Source organism: Rhinoderma darwinii, chromosome 1 (genome assembly GCF_050947455.1).
Source record: "Rhinoderma darwinii isolate aRhiDar2 chromosome 1, aRhiDar2.hap1, whole genome shotgun sequence".
In the NCBI taxonomy this organism is placed as follows: Eukaryota; Metazoa; Chordata; class Amphibia; order Anura; family Rhinodermatidae; genus Rhinoderma; species Rhinoderma darwinii.
Genome location: NC_134687.1, coordinates 37,081,008 through 37,094,756, shown reverse-complemented (window position 1 = coordinate 37,094,756; position 13,749 = coordinate 37,081,008). Strand labels below are relative to the sequence as shown.

The 13,749-nt window shown below is 42.8% G+C and overlaps 1 protein-coding gene across 1 annotated transcript in view; it reads left to right on the top strand.

The window, feature by feature from the left end:
• The window catches only part of HTRA3 (HtrA serine peptidase 3), a 48,963-nt gene that overhangs the window by 9,456 nt on the left and 25,758 nt on the right, over nucleotides 1-13,749 (top strand). The window contains exon 2 of the mRNA XM_075857547.1: nucleotides 12,358-12,457. Coding sequence (XP_075713662.1) covers nucleotides 12,358-12,457 — 100 coding nt within the window. The remainder of the gene's footprint in view (nucleotides 1-12,357; nucleotides 12,458-13,749) is intronic.

Here is a 13,749-nt window from a genome sequence, read left to right as displayed (position 1 = left end):
GACCTTGAAACCCTGCCGTGTGAATGAGGCCTTAGAAGTTTCCTTATTTTTGAAAGAAAAGCACAGTTTTTTTCAATGAAGATAACATTAACCGGTTAAGGACTAGGCTGTTTTACAGCTAAATGACCAGAGCAAATGTCACAATTTTGCTATGCGCTTCTTTAGATGACTATAACTCTGCAGGTGAATAAAGTTCATCTTTGAATTTGACACTCTTTTTAAAGGACAGATAGGGCTTTGTTTTAGAGGCATTTGTCAGTATATCTCATTTTTATTTTTTTCTCTAAAGTGGGCAAAATTGGAAAAAAATGCAAGAATTTAGCAATTGCGTCAGTTTAGGCTAGCATTTTTCACACACGGTATGGACCACGGACAAAATTAATCTCCTTTCACATTCTGCCACTTCTCCTGTGCATGGGGATACCACATATGTGTGCCTTATTCACTGTGCGGGCATGTGCCAGGGCTTGGCATAAAAGGAGGCTTTTCGGTCCAGGAATTTTGCATTTGATTTTATAGCCGCATACTGTTTTCTGGGGGGCCTAATGCTGCTGAAACATTAGAAACACCCCATAAATGACTTCATTCACACAAGTAGACCCCACAAGGTTTCCTTCAAGGGGTTTATCATATTTTTAGACAGTCCAGTTTTCTTCTGAAAGTTTCTTGAATAAGATGGAACAAAATAAAATTACCTTTTTTTTTAACAAATGCGTCAGTTTATGCTAGCTTTTTCACACACAAAATGGACCACGAACAAAATTCATCGCATTTCACATTCTTCCACTTCTCCTGTGCATGGGGATACCAAATATGTGTGCTTTATTCACGGGCATGTGCCAGGGCTTGGCATAAAAGGAGGCTTTTTGGCCTTTTCGGTCCAGGAATTCTGCACTTGATTTTATAGCCGCATACTGTTTTCTGGGGGGCCTAATGCTGCTGAAACATTAGAATCACCCCATAAATTACTTCATTCACGCAAGTAGACCCCACAAGGTTTCCTTCAAGGGGTTTATCATATTTTTAGACAGTCCAGTTTTCTTCTGAAAGTTTCTTGAATAAGATGGAACAAAATAAAATGAGCGCTTTTTTAGCAATTGCGTCAGTTTATGCTAGCATTTTTCACACAAAGTATAGACCACGGAAAAAATTCATCTCCTTTCACATTCTTCCACTTCTCCCGTGAATGAGGATACCAAATATGTGTGCCTTATTCACTGTGCGGGCATGTGCCAGGGCTTGGCATAAAAGGAGGCTGTTTGGCCTTTTTCGGTCCAGTAATTTTGCATTTGATTTTATAGCCGCATACTGTTTTCTGGGGGGCGTAATGCTGCTGAAACATTAGAATCACCCCATAAATGACTTCATTCACACAAGTAGACCCCACAAGGTTTCCTTCAAGGGGTTTATCATATTTTTAGCAAGTCCAGTTTTCTTCTGAAAGTTTCTTGAATAAGATGGAACAAAATAAAATTAGCTTTTTTTTAGCAAATGCGTCGGTTTACGCCAGCATTTTTCACACACAGTATAGACCACGGCCAAAATTCATCTCCTTTCACATTCTTCCACTTCTCCTGTGCATGGGGATACCAAATATGTGGGCCTTATTATCACATAGAGATGTAGGAGGGCGGACGATAGAAGAAGCTTATTTCACAAATCGCTGTTTTTCAAAGCTGGTTTTACAAAACTCAACAGAGTTTCTATAACACTTCCAAAATATCTGCTCTTGAAACAGAAATCCCAAAATATTCATCTAGGGGTATAATGGGAATTTATTTTTTGGGGTTTTCTAAAATAAGAAATTGCAGGTTTATGCAAATGGAGATATTCAGCAGATGAACTTTAGAGAATATGCAAATATGACATCCACCCCCCACCCATTCCCTCCCTCACCCTTGGAGTAAAATCAGGGGAAAAATAAAAAAGTAATGTAGGGCAAATATATTTTCAACAAATTAACTAAAATCTAATAATGCAGAACAGTGTGGTATTTTTTAAAACATGGCTCAATGCACAGGCCTGGTTGTGAGGGACATGATGGACAGAAATATCGGGAATCTTTGCGGTGCCCGTCTTTTCTGCAGACGCGGCACTTTTTCTGGGGGTTGCTTCTGGTTGGTGTTGGGCGAATCCGACTGATGAAGTGTCTTTCAGTCAGTCGCGTGACATCCTCAGACTGGGGGCATTCTCGGGTGTCCTGAACATCAAAAATGAGGCCTTCAATAATTTTCTCCTGGAAATCCAGGTATGTGTCTCTGCCTCTGTTTTTTTTGTAGAGCACAAATGAGTTGTGGATGGCCACTTGTAACAGATAAATGGCCACTTTTTTGTACCAGGTTTTTGTTTTTCGCTTTACTAAATAGGGCTGTAAAACCTGGTCGCTTAAATCCACCCCCCCCCCATGTACTTGTTATATTCGGACACGCTCACTGGTTTGTGCTTGTCCGATGTTGCCCCTCTTTCCCTCACTGCCACTGTTCCTGCGGTATGAATCGTGCTTAGCACACACACGTCTTTGCGATCCCTGAACTTGACCGCCAGCAATTTCTCAGATGCATAAGCACAGGAGTCCCCCTTTACCATGCTCCTCCCCACTAATTGCTGTGGAAAACCAATTCTGTTTTTGCGCATGGTACCACATGCCCCAGTCCTTGCAGCATGCAAATGCCTAAACAGGGGCACACTCAAATAAAAATTATCACAGTACAGGTGGTACCCCTTGTGAAGCAGAGGCTGCATTATCTCCCACACGATCTTACTGCTGGTGGAAAGATCAGGGGGGCATCCAGGAACATTTATTGAGCGGTCCCGCCCTTCATAAATCCTGACGGCGGTGGTATATCCTGACCCGCTTTCGCACAGTTTATAAAGCTTAACGCCATATCTTGCCCTTTTGGAAGGTAGATATTGGTGAAAGCTAAGTCTGCCATGGAAGTTGAGGAGGGATTCGTCCACACTTACATTCTGCTCAGGGGTGTAGAGTTGCAGAAATAATTTATTCAGGGAATTTATTAGCGGTCTTATTTTGAACAACCGATCCCGGTTTGCATCGGTACTTGGGGGGGGCCTGTGCATTGTCGTTGAAGGAACCTCATTATTGTCTCATAACGAGACCTGGGCATTACTGCAGAATATACTGGGGTGGTTTGGACGGGTCTTGTTGACCAGTAAGACCTAATGGAGGGCTTTTTGACAATACCCATATTTAGGGTGAGCCCCAAATTCCTGCAAATTGGTGGGCGTCCAATCTCTGGCATGGGTGGATGAAGGTTTCTGCCTTATATATTGAGTGGCATATAAATTAGTTTCGTGGACAATCTGATTTAGGATGTCGTCCGTTATAAATAAATGGAAGTAATCCATTTGGACAAAATTTGTATTGTCCACGGTTATGCCAGGAGTGGCAGTAAATCCGTGGATTCTAGGCCCAAAAGATGGGGCAGGTGCCCATACAAGAGCCTGGACTGGAGGGATCAGGCTGTCCCGTGCTACAGCGCTACTTGGCCCTGCGCTTTCATGTTCTGCAGTTTCAACTGCATCAGGGACAACGTCCCCTGAAGATGAACCTGAAGTGACGCTGTCATCGTCACTGCCTAAAACAGGTTCCATCTCGGACGCCATCTCTGATGCGGTCTCCGACTCAGACCACAGCATGGCGTATGCCTTCTCGGCGCTAAACAACTTCCTCGCCATAACGTCACTAACACTAACACTAACTAAACAAATTTTTTTTTTTTTATAAAACACACAAACTTACTGGTATATATATTTACACTACCGCTAACAAAAAAATAAACCGCTATTGCTATATATATTATATATATGTGGATATATATATATAATTATATACTCCCTACCTGCCTATTCTAATAGAATAAAAGAAAGAAAGGTAGATAGATAGAAAAAAAGATAGATGGATAGATAGATTGTATAGATAGATAGAAATCTATCTATACAGAGAATGTTTTATAGTGTAACTGTATTTTTTTTCACTGTAATCTTCTGGCAGCAATTCTCCCGAGTCTCTTCTTCTCCTCAAACTGAAACAATGTTTGAGGTGAAGAAAAGAGGCAGGAGATTTACTTCCAGAAAAGTCCAAATAAAACAAATGTGGTCGCTGTGATAGGTTTTCACAGCGACCACATGTTCAGGGACCATCAGATTGGTCCCTGATACTCTGCCCAGTGCCCAGAGCTGTTGATAACAGCGTGGGCACAGGGCTGTGTGCACGCGATCGCGTGCACACTGTTTTATACGCAGAAATGCATGTGATCGCTGTGATTGGTTGTCACAGCGATCACATGTTCAGGGGCCAAAAGATTGGCCCCTGACATTCTGCCCAGTGCCCATGGCTGTTAGCAACAGCCATGGCATAGAGCTGTGTGCATGCGATCGCGCGTGCACAGTCTCTGAAGTGCCGCCGCAATTAGTCTATACGGCGGACTTCAGAGACCCTGACCGCTGGCCGTATAAATACAGCCAGCGGTCGGGAACCTGTTAAATTAATCAGAAATACAATCTATACATTGTTAATGTGCTAAATGACTATTCTAGCTGCAAACGTCTGGTTTTTAATGCAATATCTACATAGGTGTATAGAGGCCCATTTCCAGCAACCATCACTCCAGTGTTCTAATGTTACATTGTGTTTGCTAACTGTGTTAGAAGGCCAATGGATGATTAGAAAACACTTGAAAACCCTTGTGCATTTATGTTAGCACCGCTGTAAACAGTTTTGCTGTTTAGAGGAGCTATAAAACTGATCTTCCTTTGAGCTAGTTGAGAATTTGGAGCATTACATTTGTGGGTTCGATTAAACTCTGAAAATGGCTATAAAAAGAAAGCTTTCATGTGAAACTCGACAGTCTATTCTTGTTCTTAGAAATGAAGGCTATTCCATGCGAGAAATTGAGAAGAAACTGAAGATTTCCTACAGCGGTGTGTACTACTCCCTTCAGAGGACAGCACAAACAGGCTCTAACCAGAGTAGAAAGAGAAGTGGGAGGCCCCGCTGCACAACTGAGCAACAAGACAAGTACATTAGAGTCTCTAGTTTGAGAAATAGACACCTCACAGGTCCTCAACTAGCAGCTTCATTAAATAGTACCCGCAAAACGCCAGTGTCAACGTCTACAGTGAAGAGGCGACTCCGAGATGCTGGCCTTCAGGGCAGAGTGGCAAAGAAAAAGCTATATCTGAGACTGGCTAATAAAAGGAAAAGATTAATATGGGCAAAAGCACACAGACATTGCACAGAGGAAGATTGGAAAAAAGTGTTAGGCTGGGTTCACACGACCACATTAACGTCCGTAATGGACGGATGTATTTCGGCCGGAAGTCCCGGACCGAACTCAGTGCAGGGAGCCGGGCTCCTAGCATCATAGTTATGTACGATGCTAGGAGTTCCTGCCTCTCTGCAGGACAACTGTCCCGTACTGTAATCATGTTTTCAGTACGGGACAGTAGTTCCACGGAGAGGCAGGGACTCCTAGCATCGTACATAACTATGATGCTAGGAGCCCGGCTCCCTGCACTGAGTTCGGTCCGGGACTTCCGGCCGAAATACGTCCGTCCATTACGGACGTTAATGTGGTCGTGTGAACCCAGCCTTATGGACAGACGAATCGAAGTTTGAGGTGTTTGGATCACACAGAAGAACATTTGTGAGACACAGAACAACTGAAAAGATGCTGGAAGAGTGCCTGACGCCATCTGTCAAGCATGGTGGAGGTAATGTGATGGTCTGGGGTTGCTTTGGTGCTGGTAAAGTGGGATATTTGTACAAGGTAAAAGGGATTTTGAATAAGGAAGGCTATCACTCCATTTTGCAACGCCATGCCATACCCTTTGGACAGCGCTTGATTGGAGCCAATTTCATCCTACAACAGGACAATGACCCAAAGCACACCTCCAAATTATGCAAGAACTATTTCGGGAAGAAGCAGGCAGCTGGTATTCTATCTGTAATGGAGTGGCCAGCGCAGTCACCAGATCTCAACCCCATAGAGCTGTTGTTGGAGCAGCTTGACCGTATGGTACGCAAGAAGTGCCCATCAAGCCAATCCAACTTGTGGGAGGGGCTTCTGGAAGCATGGGGTGAAATTTCTCCCGATTACCTCAGCAAATTAACAGCTAGAATGCCAAAGGTCTGCAATGCTGTAATTGCTGCAAATGGAGCATTCTTTGACGAAAGCAAAGTTTGAAGGAGAAAATTATTATTTCAAATAAAAATCATTATTTCTAACCTTGTCAATGTCTTGACTATATTTTCTAATCATTTTGCAACTCATTTGATAAATATAAGTGTGAGTTTTCATGGAAAACACAAAATTGTCTGGGTGACCCCAAACTTTTGAATGGTAGTGTATATGTATAAGTTTTAGTTAAAATATCTTGAAATACGCTTTATTTTATAGATTCTTTGTGCCAGGTTAGATGAGCCTAGGCTCTGTATCATCAGTCATGTTCCATGTATTTTTGTACATGGTTCTCTGTAAGTCATTCCTGTTGAAATGGAAAATAAACATGAATCTTCCTGAATCTTTCCTACAGCATATGAGATTAGAAGCAAAGTCACATACTGTAGTTATAGCTTCACAGAATGCGACAGTATGTGCAATTGCCCCGTTAATACTGGCAACCGGACATTTATTTATTTATGCACTGAGGCCCATAAACCAGAATTTTATAGCTATGTGGTCATAAAATGTGAAAAGTTGCCATAGAACGAGGTGAGGAGTGAGAAGCACTGAGATATATTCTAAGCATTGCCAGGTTGTGGACATGGCTCTAGGCGTAACGCTGAGTTTATTTGAAGCCTGTGACCGGTGTTGAAGCGGGTGAGCAGTACTGTTTACATAGGTGGTACTGTCAAATATTTTGAAGCGGCTGCCAAGTCTGAATGATTGTCAAATATGTCTTGGCTTAAACATGAAGAAATCAAATATTTTCTTACATTTTTTCTACAAATATCTTGTATGCAAAATGTATCAAGGAGAATGAGTACAGTCATGGAGTAACCTCAGGAGGAATTATAGTTCTGCTTCACCTTTGGTGAGCCTATACTTGCATATTATGAAAAAACATTAAAAAAACATATTCTAATCTGTACTCATCAGAATCACTCCCGTTACAAGAAGAAAACTGTGCCTGGCGTTCCATAGGTGGAAAAAAGGCTGCCATAATGGATATTTAAAGTACACTTACACTTAAAGGGAATGTGTCGCCAGAAAAACATGTTTTTTTTTTAAAAATTAAACATTTAGTGTGTGGGTGATTAAACATTGTTCAAATTTTTTTTATTTTTTTCGCGAGTCAGGAAATATTATAAATTTTTTCTAATTTATAATACTACCCATTTTTGGTCACTAGATGGAGCTAGTTCCCAAAATTGCAGCATTGCAACATTGGGTTAAAAGCCCTCGCTCTAGTGAGCTCTCAGCATCCCCCCCTCCTTTATCCTGGCTAGTGCCGGGATAAACGAGGGGTTTGAAAGGTTTAACCTCCTACACTGTGTGTCGCCATTTTTTTAGGTAACCCACAGTGTAGTAGGTTTACATACAGTAGTAAACACACACAAACACTAACATACATTGAAATCTCTTACCTGCTCCTGCCGCCGCGGCTCCCTCCGGCCCGTCCGCTCCCTTTGCTGCCACTGTTCCATGTGCACTTGTCCGGAAGCCGCGACCGGAAGTAGTAATATTACTGTCCGGCCGCGACTTCCGGTCCACAGGAAAATGGCGCCGGACGGCGCCAATTTCGAATAGGACTGTGTGGGAGCGGCGCATGCGCAGTTCCCACACAGACGCCGTACACGGCAGTCAATGGGACGGGAGCCGTTCGTCGTCCCTATGGGACTGTGGCTGCCGTATTCCATGTCTGTGTGTGTCGTTAATCGACACACACAGAAATGGAACAAAAAATGGCAGCCCCCATAGGGAAGAAAAAGTGTAAAAATAAGAAAAAGTAAAACACAAACACACAAATGAATATAAACGTTTTTAATAAAGCACTAACATCTTTAACATATAAAAAAATAATTTGTGATGACACTGTTCCTTTAACCTGAAAAAGAAAAAAAAATATTTATGGGTTTTAATAAATTATATCCTGAATTGTAGCTACCAATGCCAGATAGCTACTGCCAAGGCCAATAGAATTATGGGATGCATCATATTAAGCATAAATACACATGATATAAACATATTTACCCCTATATACACAGCCGAGTCACATTATTATGACCACCTCTTACTTTCGACGTCGGCAGCGCGTAGCCCATGAAGGAAGTTATGTGTTGTGGGCTGGCTTGGTGGGTATATAAGGTGTGCGATAGGTTGTCTGAACACATATCACTCATTGCCATGGGTAAAAGGGTTCTCAGAGTTGCATAAAGGGACGATGTATCAGAGTTGCATAAAGGGATGATTATTAGCTTTTGGGCCTAGAGTGGCAGTATTTCTCAAACATCGCAGTTTGTGAACTGTTTGCGTGCTGCAATGTTGAAAGTGTATCGTCATTGAACAAATGGCATCATTAGAAATAACCGGCATGGAAACTGCGGAGCACCACGTGACGTTGATATGACAGGTGAACTACAAAGGTGCGTGAGGGCAGAACGACACGCTGCAGTGGAGCAGCTCACCATGAAAATCAACCAGGAGGCTACCAGACGTGTGTCTAAAACAACAGTTTAGCAAACCCTACTGTGTATGGGGCTCCAAAGCAGACGGATGGTCACTGCTCCTATTCTAACAAAGGTGTATCGGAAAAAAAGGCTTCAATGTGCACGGTAGTATCGGAATTGGACCCAGGGCCAGCTCCAGGTTTATGTGGGCCCTTGGGCAACACAGACTTAGTGGGCCCCTTTGTGGGGGAACTCACTTAAAGCTGCAGTAAAACGGCAGTTTGTGCCCCCATATAGAAGTTAGGCCTTGTTTATGCGCCCATATAGAACTTAGGCCCCCAGTTTATGCCCCCATATATACAGTGCCCTCTGTAGATAATGCCACACACAGCCCCCTGTAGATAATGCCTCACAGCCCCCTGTAGATAATGCCAAACACAGCCCCCTGTAGATAATGCCACACACACAGCCCCCTGTAGATAATGCCACACACAGCCCCCTGTAGATAATTCCACACACAGCCTCCTGTAGATAATGCCACACCGAGTCCCCTGTAGATATTACCACACACTGCCCCCTGTAGATAATGCCACACACCCCCTGTAGATAATGCCACACACAGCCCCCTGTAGATATTACCACACACAGCCCCCTGTAGATAATGCCACACACAGCCCTCTGTAGATATTACCACACACTGCCCCCTGTAAATACCACACACAGCCCCCTGTAGATAATGTCACACAGCCTCCTGTAGATATTACCACACACTGCCCCCTGTAGATAATACCACACACAGTTCCCTGTAGTTAATGCCACACACTGCCCCCTGTAGATAATGCCACACACAGCTGACTGCTGAGGGCTCTGAGGACTCAGCAGTCATAGACGCTCAGACACCCCCCTTGCAGATAATCCCCCCATAGAGCCCTTTGCAGTAAGTGAAATGCTTAGACCCCCTTGCAAACAGCCAAAATCCCCCCCCCCCCTTGTGAAAAGCCAAAATCCCCCCTTGGTAACAGCTAAAATCCCCCCCTTGCTAACAGTCAAAATCCTCCCCTTTCTAACAGCCAAAACCCCTCTTGCTAACAGCCAAAACCCCCTCTGCATACAGCCAAAATCCCCCCCCCCCAATCCCTAGTGTCGGCTGGCGATGACTTTTTTAAGTTAATAAGGGGCAGGGGGCAGGAGGCTGAGTGCAGTGAGCGGCGCTCAGTTGTTTTGAAACAGCGCTCACCGCAGTCTCAGCCCGGCTGCCTCTCCTTGGTGTCTTCTCTCTGGCGCTCCTGCCCTGGTGGTGCGGGCAGCGTCAGGGGAGAGAAGGGTGTGTTCTAGCAGATGTGCCTATCACCGCATGTCTGCTAGATAAGGGATCTTAAAGGAATAGCACGGCCACGGCGGGTGGGGTAGGGAAAAATATGGAGAACGACCCTAAAAGTTTACAGGAGGACTGGCCCAGCCCGCCCCTGGACTCCTCAGGGAAGCCAGGATGGCAGCCATGAGGAGAGCCATGATGGCAGCATCAGCACCCGGCGGCCGAGTGGGCCCCCCCGAGTGTAGTGGGACCTGACACTTGCCCGGGTTCGCCGGGTGCTGACGCTGGCCCTGATTGGACCACCGATAATTGGAAAAGGGTTGCCTTCTTCTATGAGTCCCGTTTTCTGCTTCATTGAACAGATGGATGTTGGCGTGTAGGGCGAGAAACATCAGTAAACAAACACCCTGCAACCATTGCTGGAAAAACACAAACTGGTGGCGGCAGTGATTGGAAAAGCACAACCAAGACTACCAAGTACTTCCCTGGCCATTTAATCTGCCAGACATGAACCTAATTGAGCATTTGTGGGACCACCTTGTTCGCTATATGGATACTCCCCCACTCACCCTCCAGCAAATGTGGGATGTACTGCAGTCAGCACGGCTCCAGATACCTGAGACAACCGACCAGCATCTTATTGAGTTACTCCCAGCCAGTCTAGCTACTGTCAGTGCTGCACATGGCGGTTACTCTGGATATTAGCTGGTGGTCATAAGAATATGACTCGAATGTGTAAATCACTGCAAAGACCACCACTCATAGTGGGTTGCAAAACATTTCATACAACATTGTTCACATCAATACATGTAATCATTGTGTTTATAAGAAATTTTGGAAAGATTGAATGCTGATAAAAAAATCTGAATCATTTAGCATTTTTATGGTAAATTGTTAAATTTATGTTTGGCTTCACTAGCTTTATATTGGATCTTATCACAATGAAGTCTGCAAAGTATCACAGAATAGATATAAATTGTATTGAAAATATTATTAATGTCACTGGATCCCAACGCACTACTACTCCTATACAGGAAAACATATGGAAAACGTCAGAGTAGCCAGATTAGCGAGGGCCATGTTAAGGCTTAAAGTAGAGGCGTAATTTGAAATTCAATTGGTTTTTATTTTTTATAGAGGCATAATTTGAAGCTACATCTCTGCAATTCAACATTTGTAATATGGGCCCTCACCTACCATGTGCCATTTATAATAGCCACACACTGTGGCTTCTCCTTAAGTAGCAGAGGAGCCTATGGGATCCCTTAAGCACCAGGGCCAAGGTGCCACTTGCAATTCTACACCACCTATATCTACACCTCTGGCTTAAAGGCTATAAACACCTTCATATCCAATTTTTTTTCTTTTTTCAAGGCATCGAAAAGAAAAAAAAATGTGAAACTTTGCAACAAATCCTACTGTTTTGTGTTTACAGCACCTTTGCAGACCTATGTGTCTCCATGATTACAGCGCGGGCAGACAAGGTGGGGCTGGCACAAGCAAGCCACTCTGCCATGGCCAGTGTATTCAGATACAGGGTTAGGGCAATTAACTAAATCTTTGCCATGGGGTCAATAGATTGGGCCAATCTATGCTGGAGCTCCCCTCCCCATGGACCCAACAGAAGACATACAGTCTATTTCTATAATTTATGCAATCTTGACCCCAAGGCATATGCCATGTTCAACCCAAACGCCAAAAATGTGTGTAGGAAAACATCACCCTCTATGTTCACATCTGTATCTTCATTATTTTCTTCCCTAAAAGGCTCCTTGAACTTTTATATACTGTTTATATTTCAGAATATTTTAGTAGCTTTTTAATGGAGGCCAAGTTGAGTTTACACTGGGCGGTCCTTTAAATGTAAATATTTAAAAGACTTGTATTGTCGGTACATTTTCCATGTTGGGATGATCTTTGTGGTTTCGGACCACATGAAACCTTCCTCCTCTACACATTTGAGAACCTTGTTACATAAACGCCAAATCTTTTCAAGTGGACCTTTTATGTGGTCATCTAAAAGTAAACAGACCACACCACAACTAGTCGAGACAGGGAAGAAGTAGCTGAAGTCTGGAACGAAGTACATGCCTTGAGGTTGAACAAATTTAAATTTATGTTAACCCCTACTACGTCCCATATCATCATAATACATTGCAAATATGTCACCGGTGGAACAGAGGACGTCTATAATTTCCACATATAGATCTATGAATGTTGTTTTGTTCTCATTGCTCCTTGTGAACTTTTAGAAAAATGGGGTCAGCCAAGGTTATGACTGCGTATGGGGTTTAGAAGTCATTTCATCCAGAAGTTGTATAGACTGTAATTAACATAATCCTGTCTGCGTGTAGGAGACCTCACCAAGGAATGTTCTTACTAACATACCCAATTTTTTCTGCCAGTATAGGTCACCAAAATCCCAACAGTCCGAGGTACAAATTTAACTTCATTGCAGATGTGGTGGAAAAGATTGCTCCGGCTGTGGTGCACATTGAACTCTTTGTCAGGTAATGTCTTCTAATCTACTTTGTTGCTGCAAGGGCATATCTACCATATGATGCTGCAGCTTTTATGGGGCACTTGGAGAGAGGGTGTTTAACCCTTTGAGAGAGTCATGGTGTAACCTCGGGAAGAATTATAGTGCCACTTGACCTCTGGTGAACCTATATTATCCTAATCTGTATTGATTATCAGAATCACTCCCTTTATAAGCAGAAAACTCTGCCTGGCATTCCATAGGTGAAAAAAGGCTGCCATAATGGATACTTGTGGTACACTAACACTTAACCTGAAAAAAACAAAAAAAGGATTTAGGTATTTTAGTAAATAATATCCAGAATTTTAGTTACCAATGCCAGACAGCTGCTGCCAAGGCCGATAGAATTATGGGATGCAACTTACTAAGCATAGATAGGCATGATAAAAACATATTTATCCCAATGTAAATCACTACATAGACCACCACACATAGCCTATTGCCAAACATTACATTGTTCACATCAATACTGGTAATCATTGTGCTAATAAGAAATTTTGGAAAGATTGAATGCTGATTAAAACAAAAAATCTGAATAAATTAGCATTTTTATAATAAATTGTTAAATTGCCTTCAGTAGCGTTATTTTATTTAAAATTAGTTTTTATTACGATTTTGTAGCGCATATAAGAATATGAAAAACATATGAAAACTTGGAACAATCCCATCATATAAAGTAATTCGACATAATATGTCCATATCCAGTGAATAGGATTAACATCATATAAAAGATTATGCAATAAGATATATATTACGTCTCTAACTGCTATATGAATCACAAACAAAATATACCGCATCATTAAACTCGGGGGGAAGGGGTGGGGTTTATTGTCCAGTCGGCTTCCAAAGAGTAATATATTTTATAAAGGTAGAGGGTATAATCTAGGCAATACAGAAACATTCGGTCTAAGGGACATAACAGTTTGCCCTATATCCATCCAAGTTGAGAAATGGACAAAACGACCAAAAGGAGAGCGATAGGAGGCTACTATAAAGCTATAAATAAAGCCGTAGTAATAACGGTTTTGTCATGTAGATACGAGGAGAACATGTCCCTAAGGGGGAATATTGTAACTATGCTGGTGGTTTATGTAATCAACACAGGGTGTCCAAACTTTGAGATATTTTGGTCAATGATACCCAATGTGCCAATTCCTCTAATCGGCAAATTTCAGAAACTTTAGCTTCCCATTGAGGTATTTGGTGGGGGGGTGGGGGTTGTGGACCTCCACAGAATTGGTGTGAGCAATTTGGCCGAGGTGA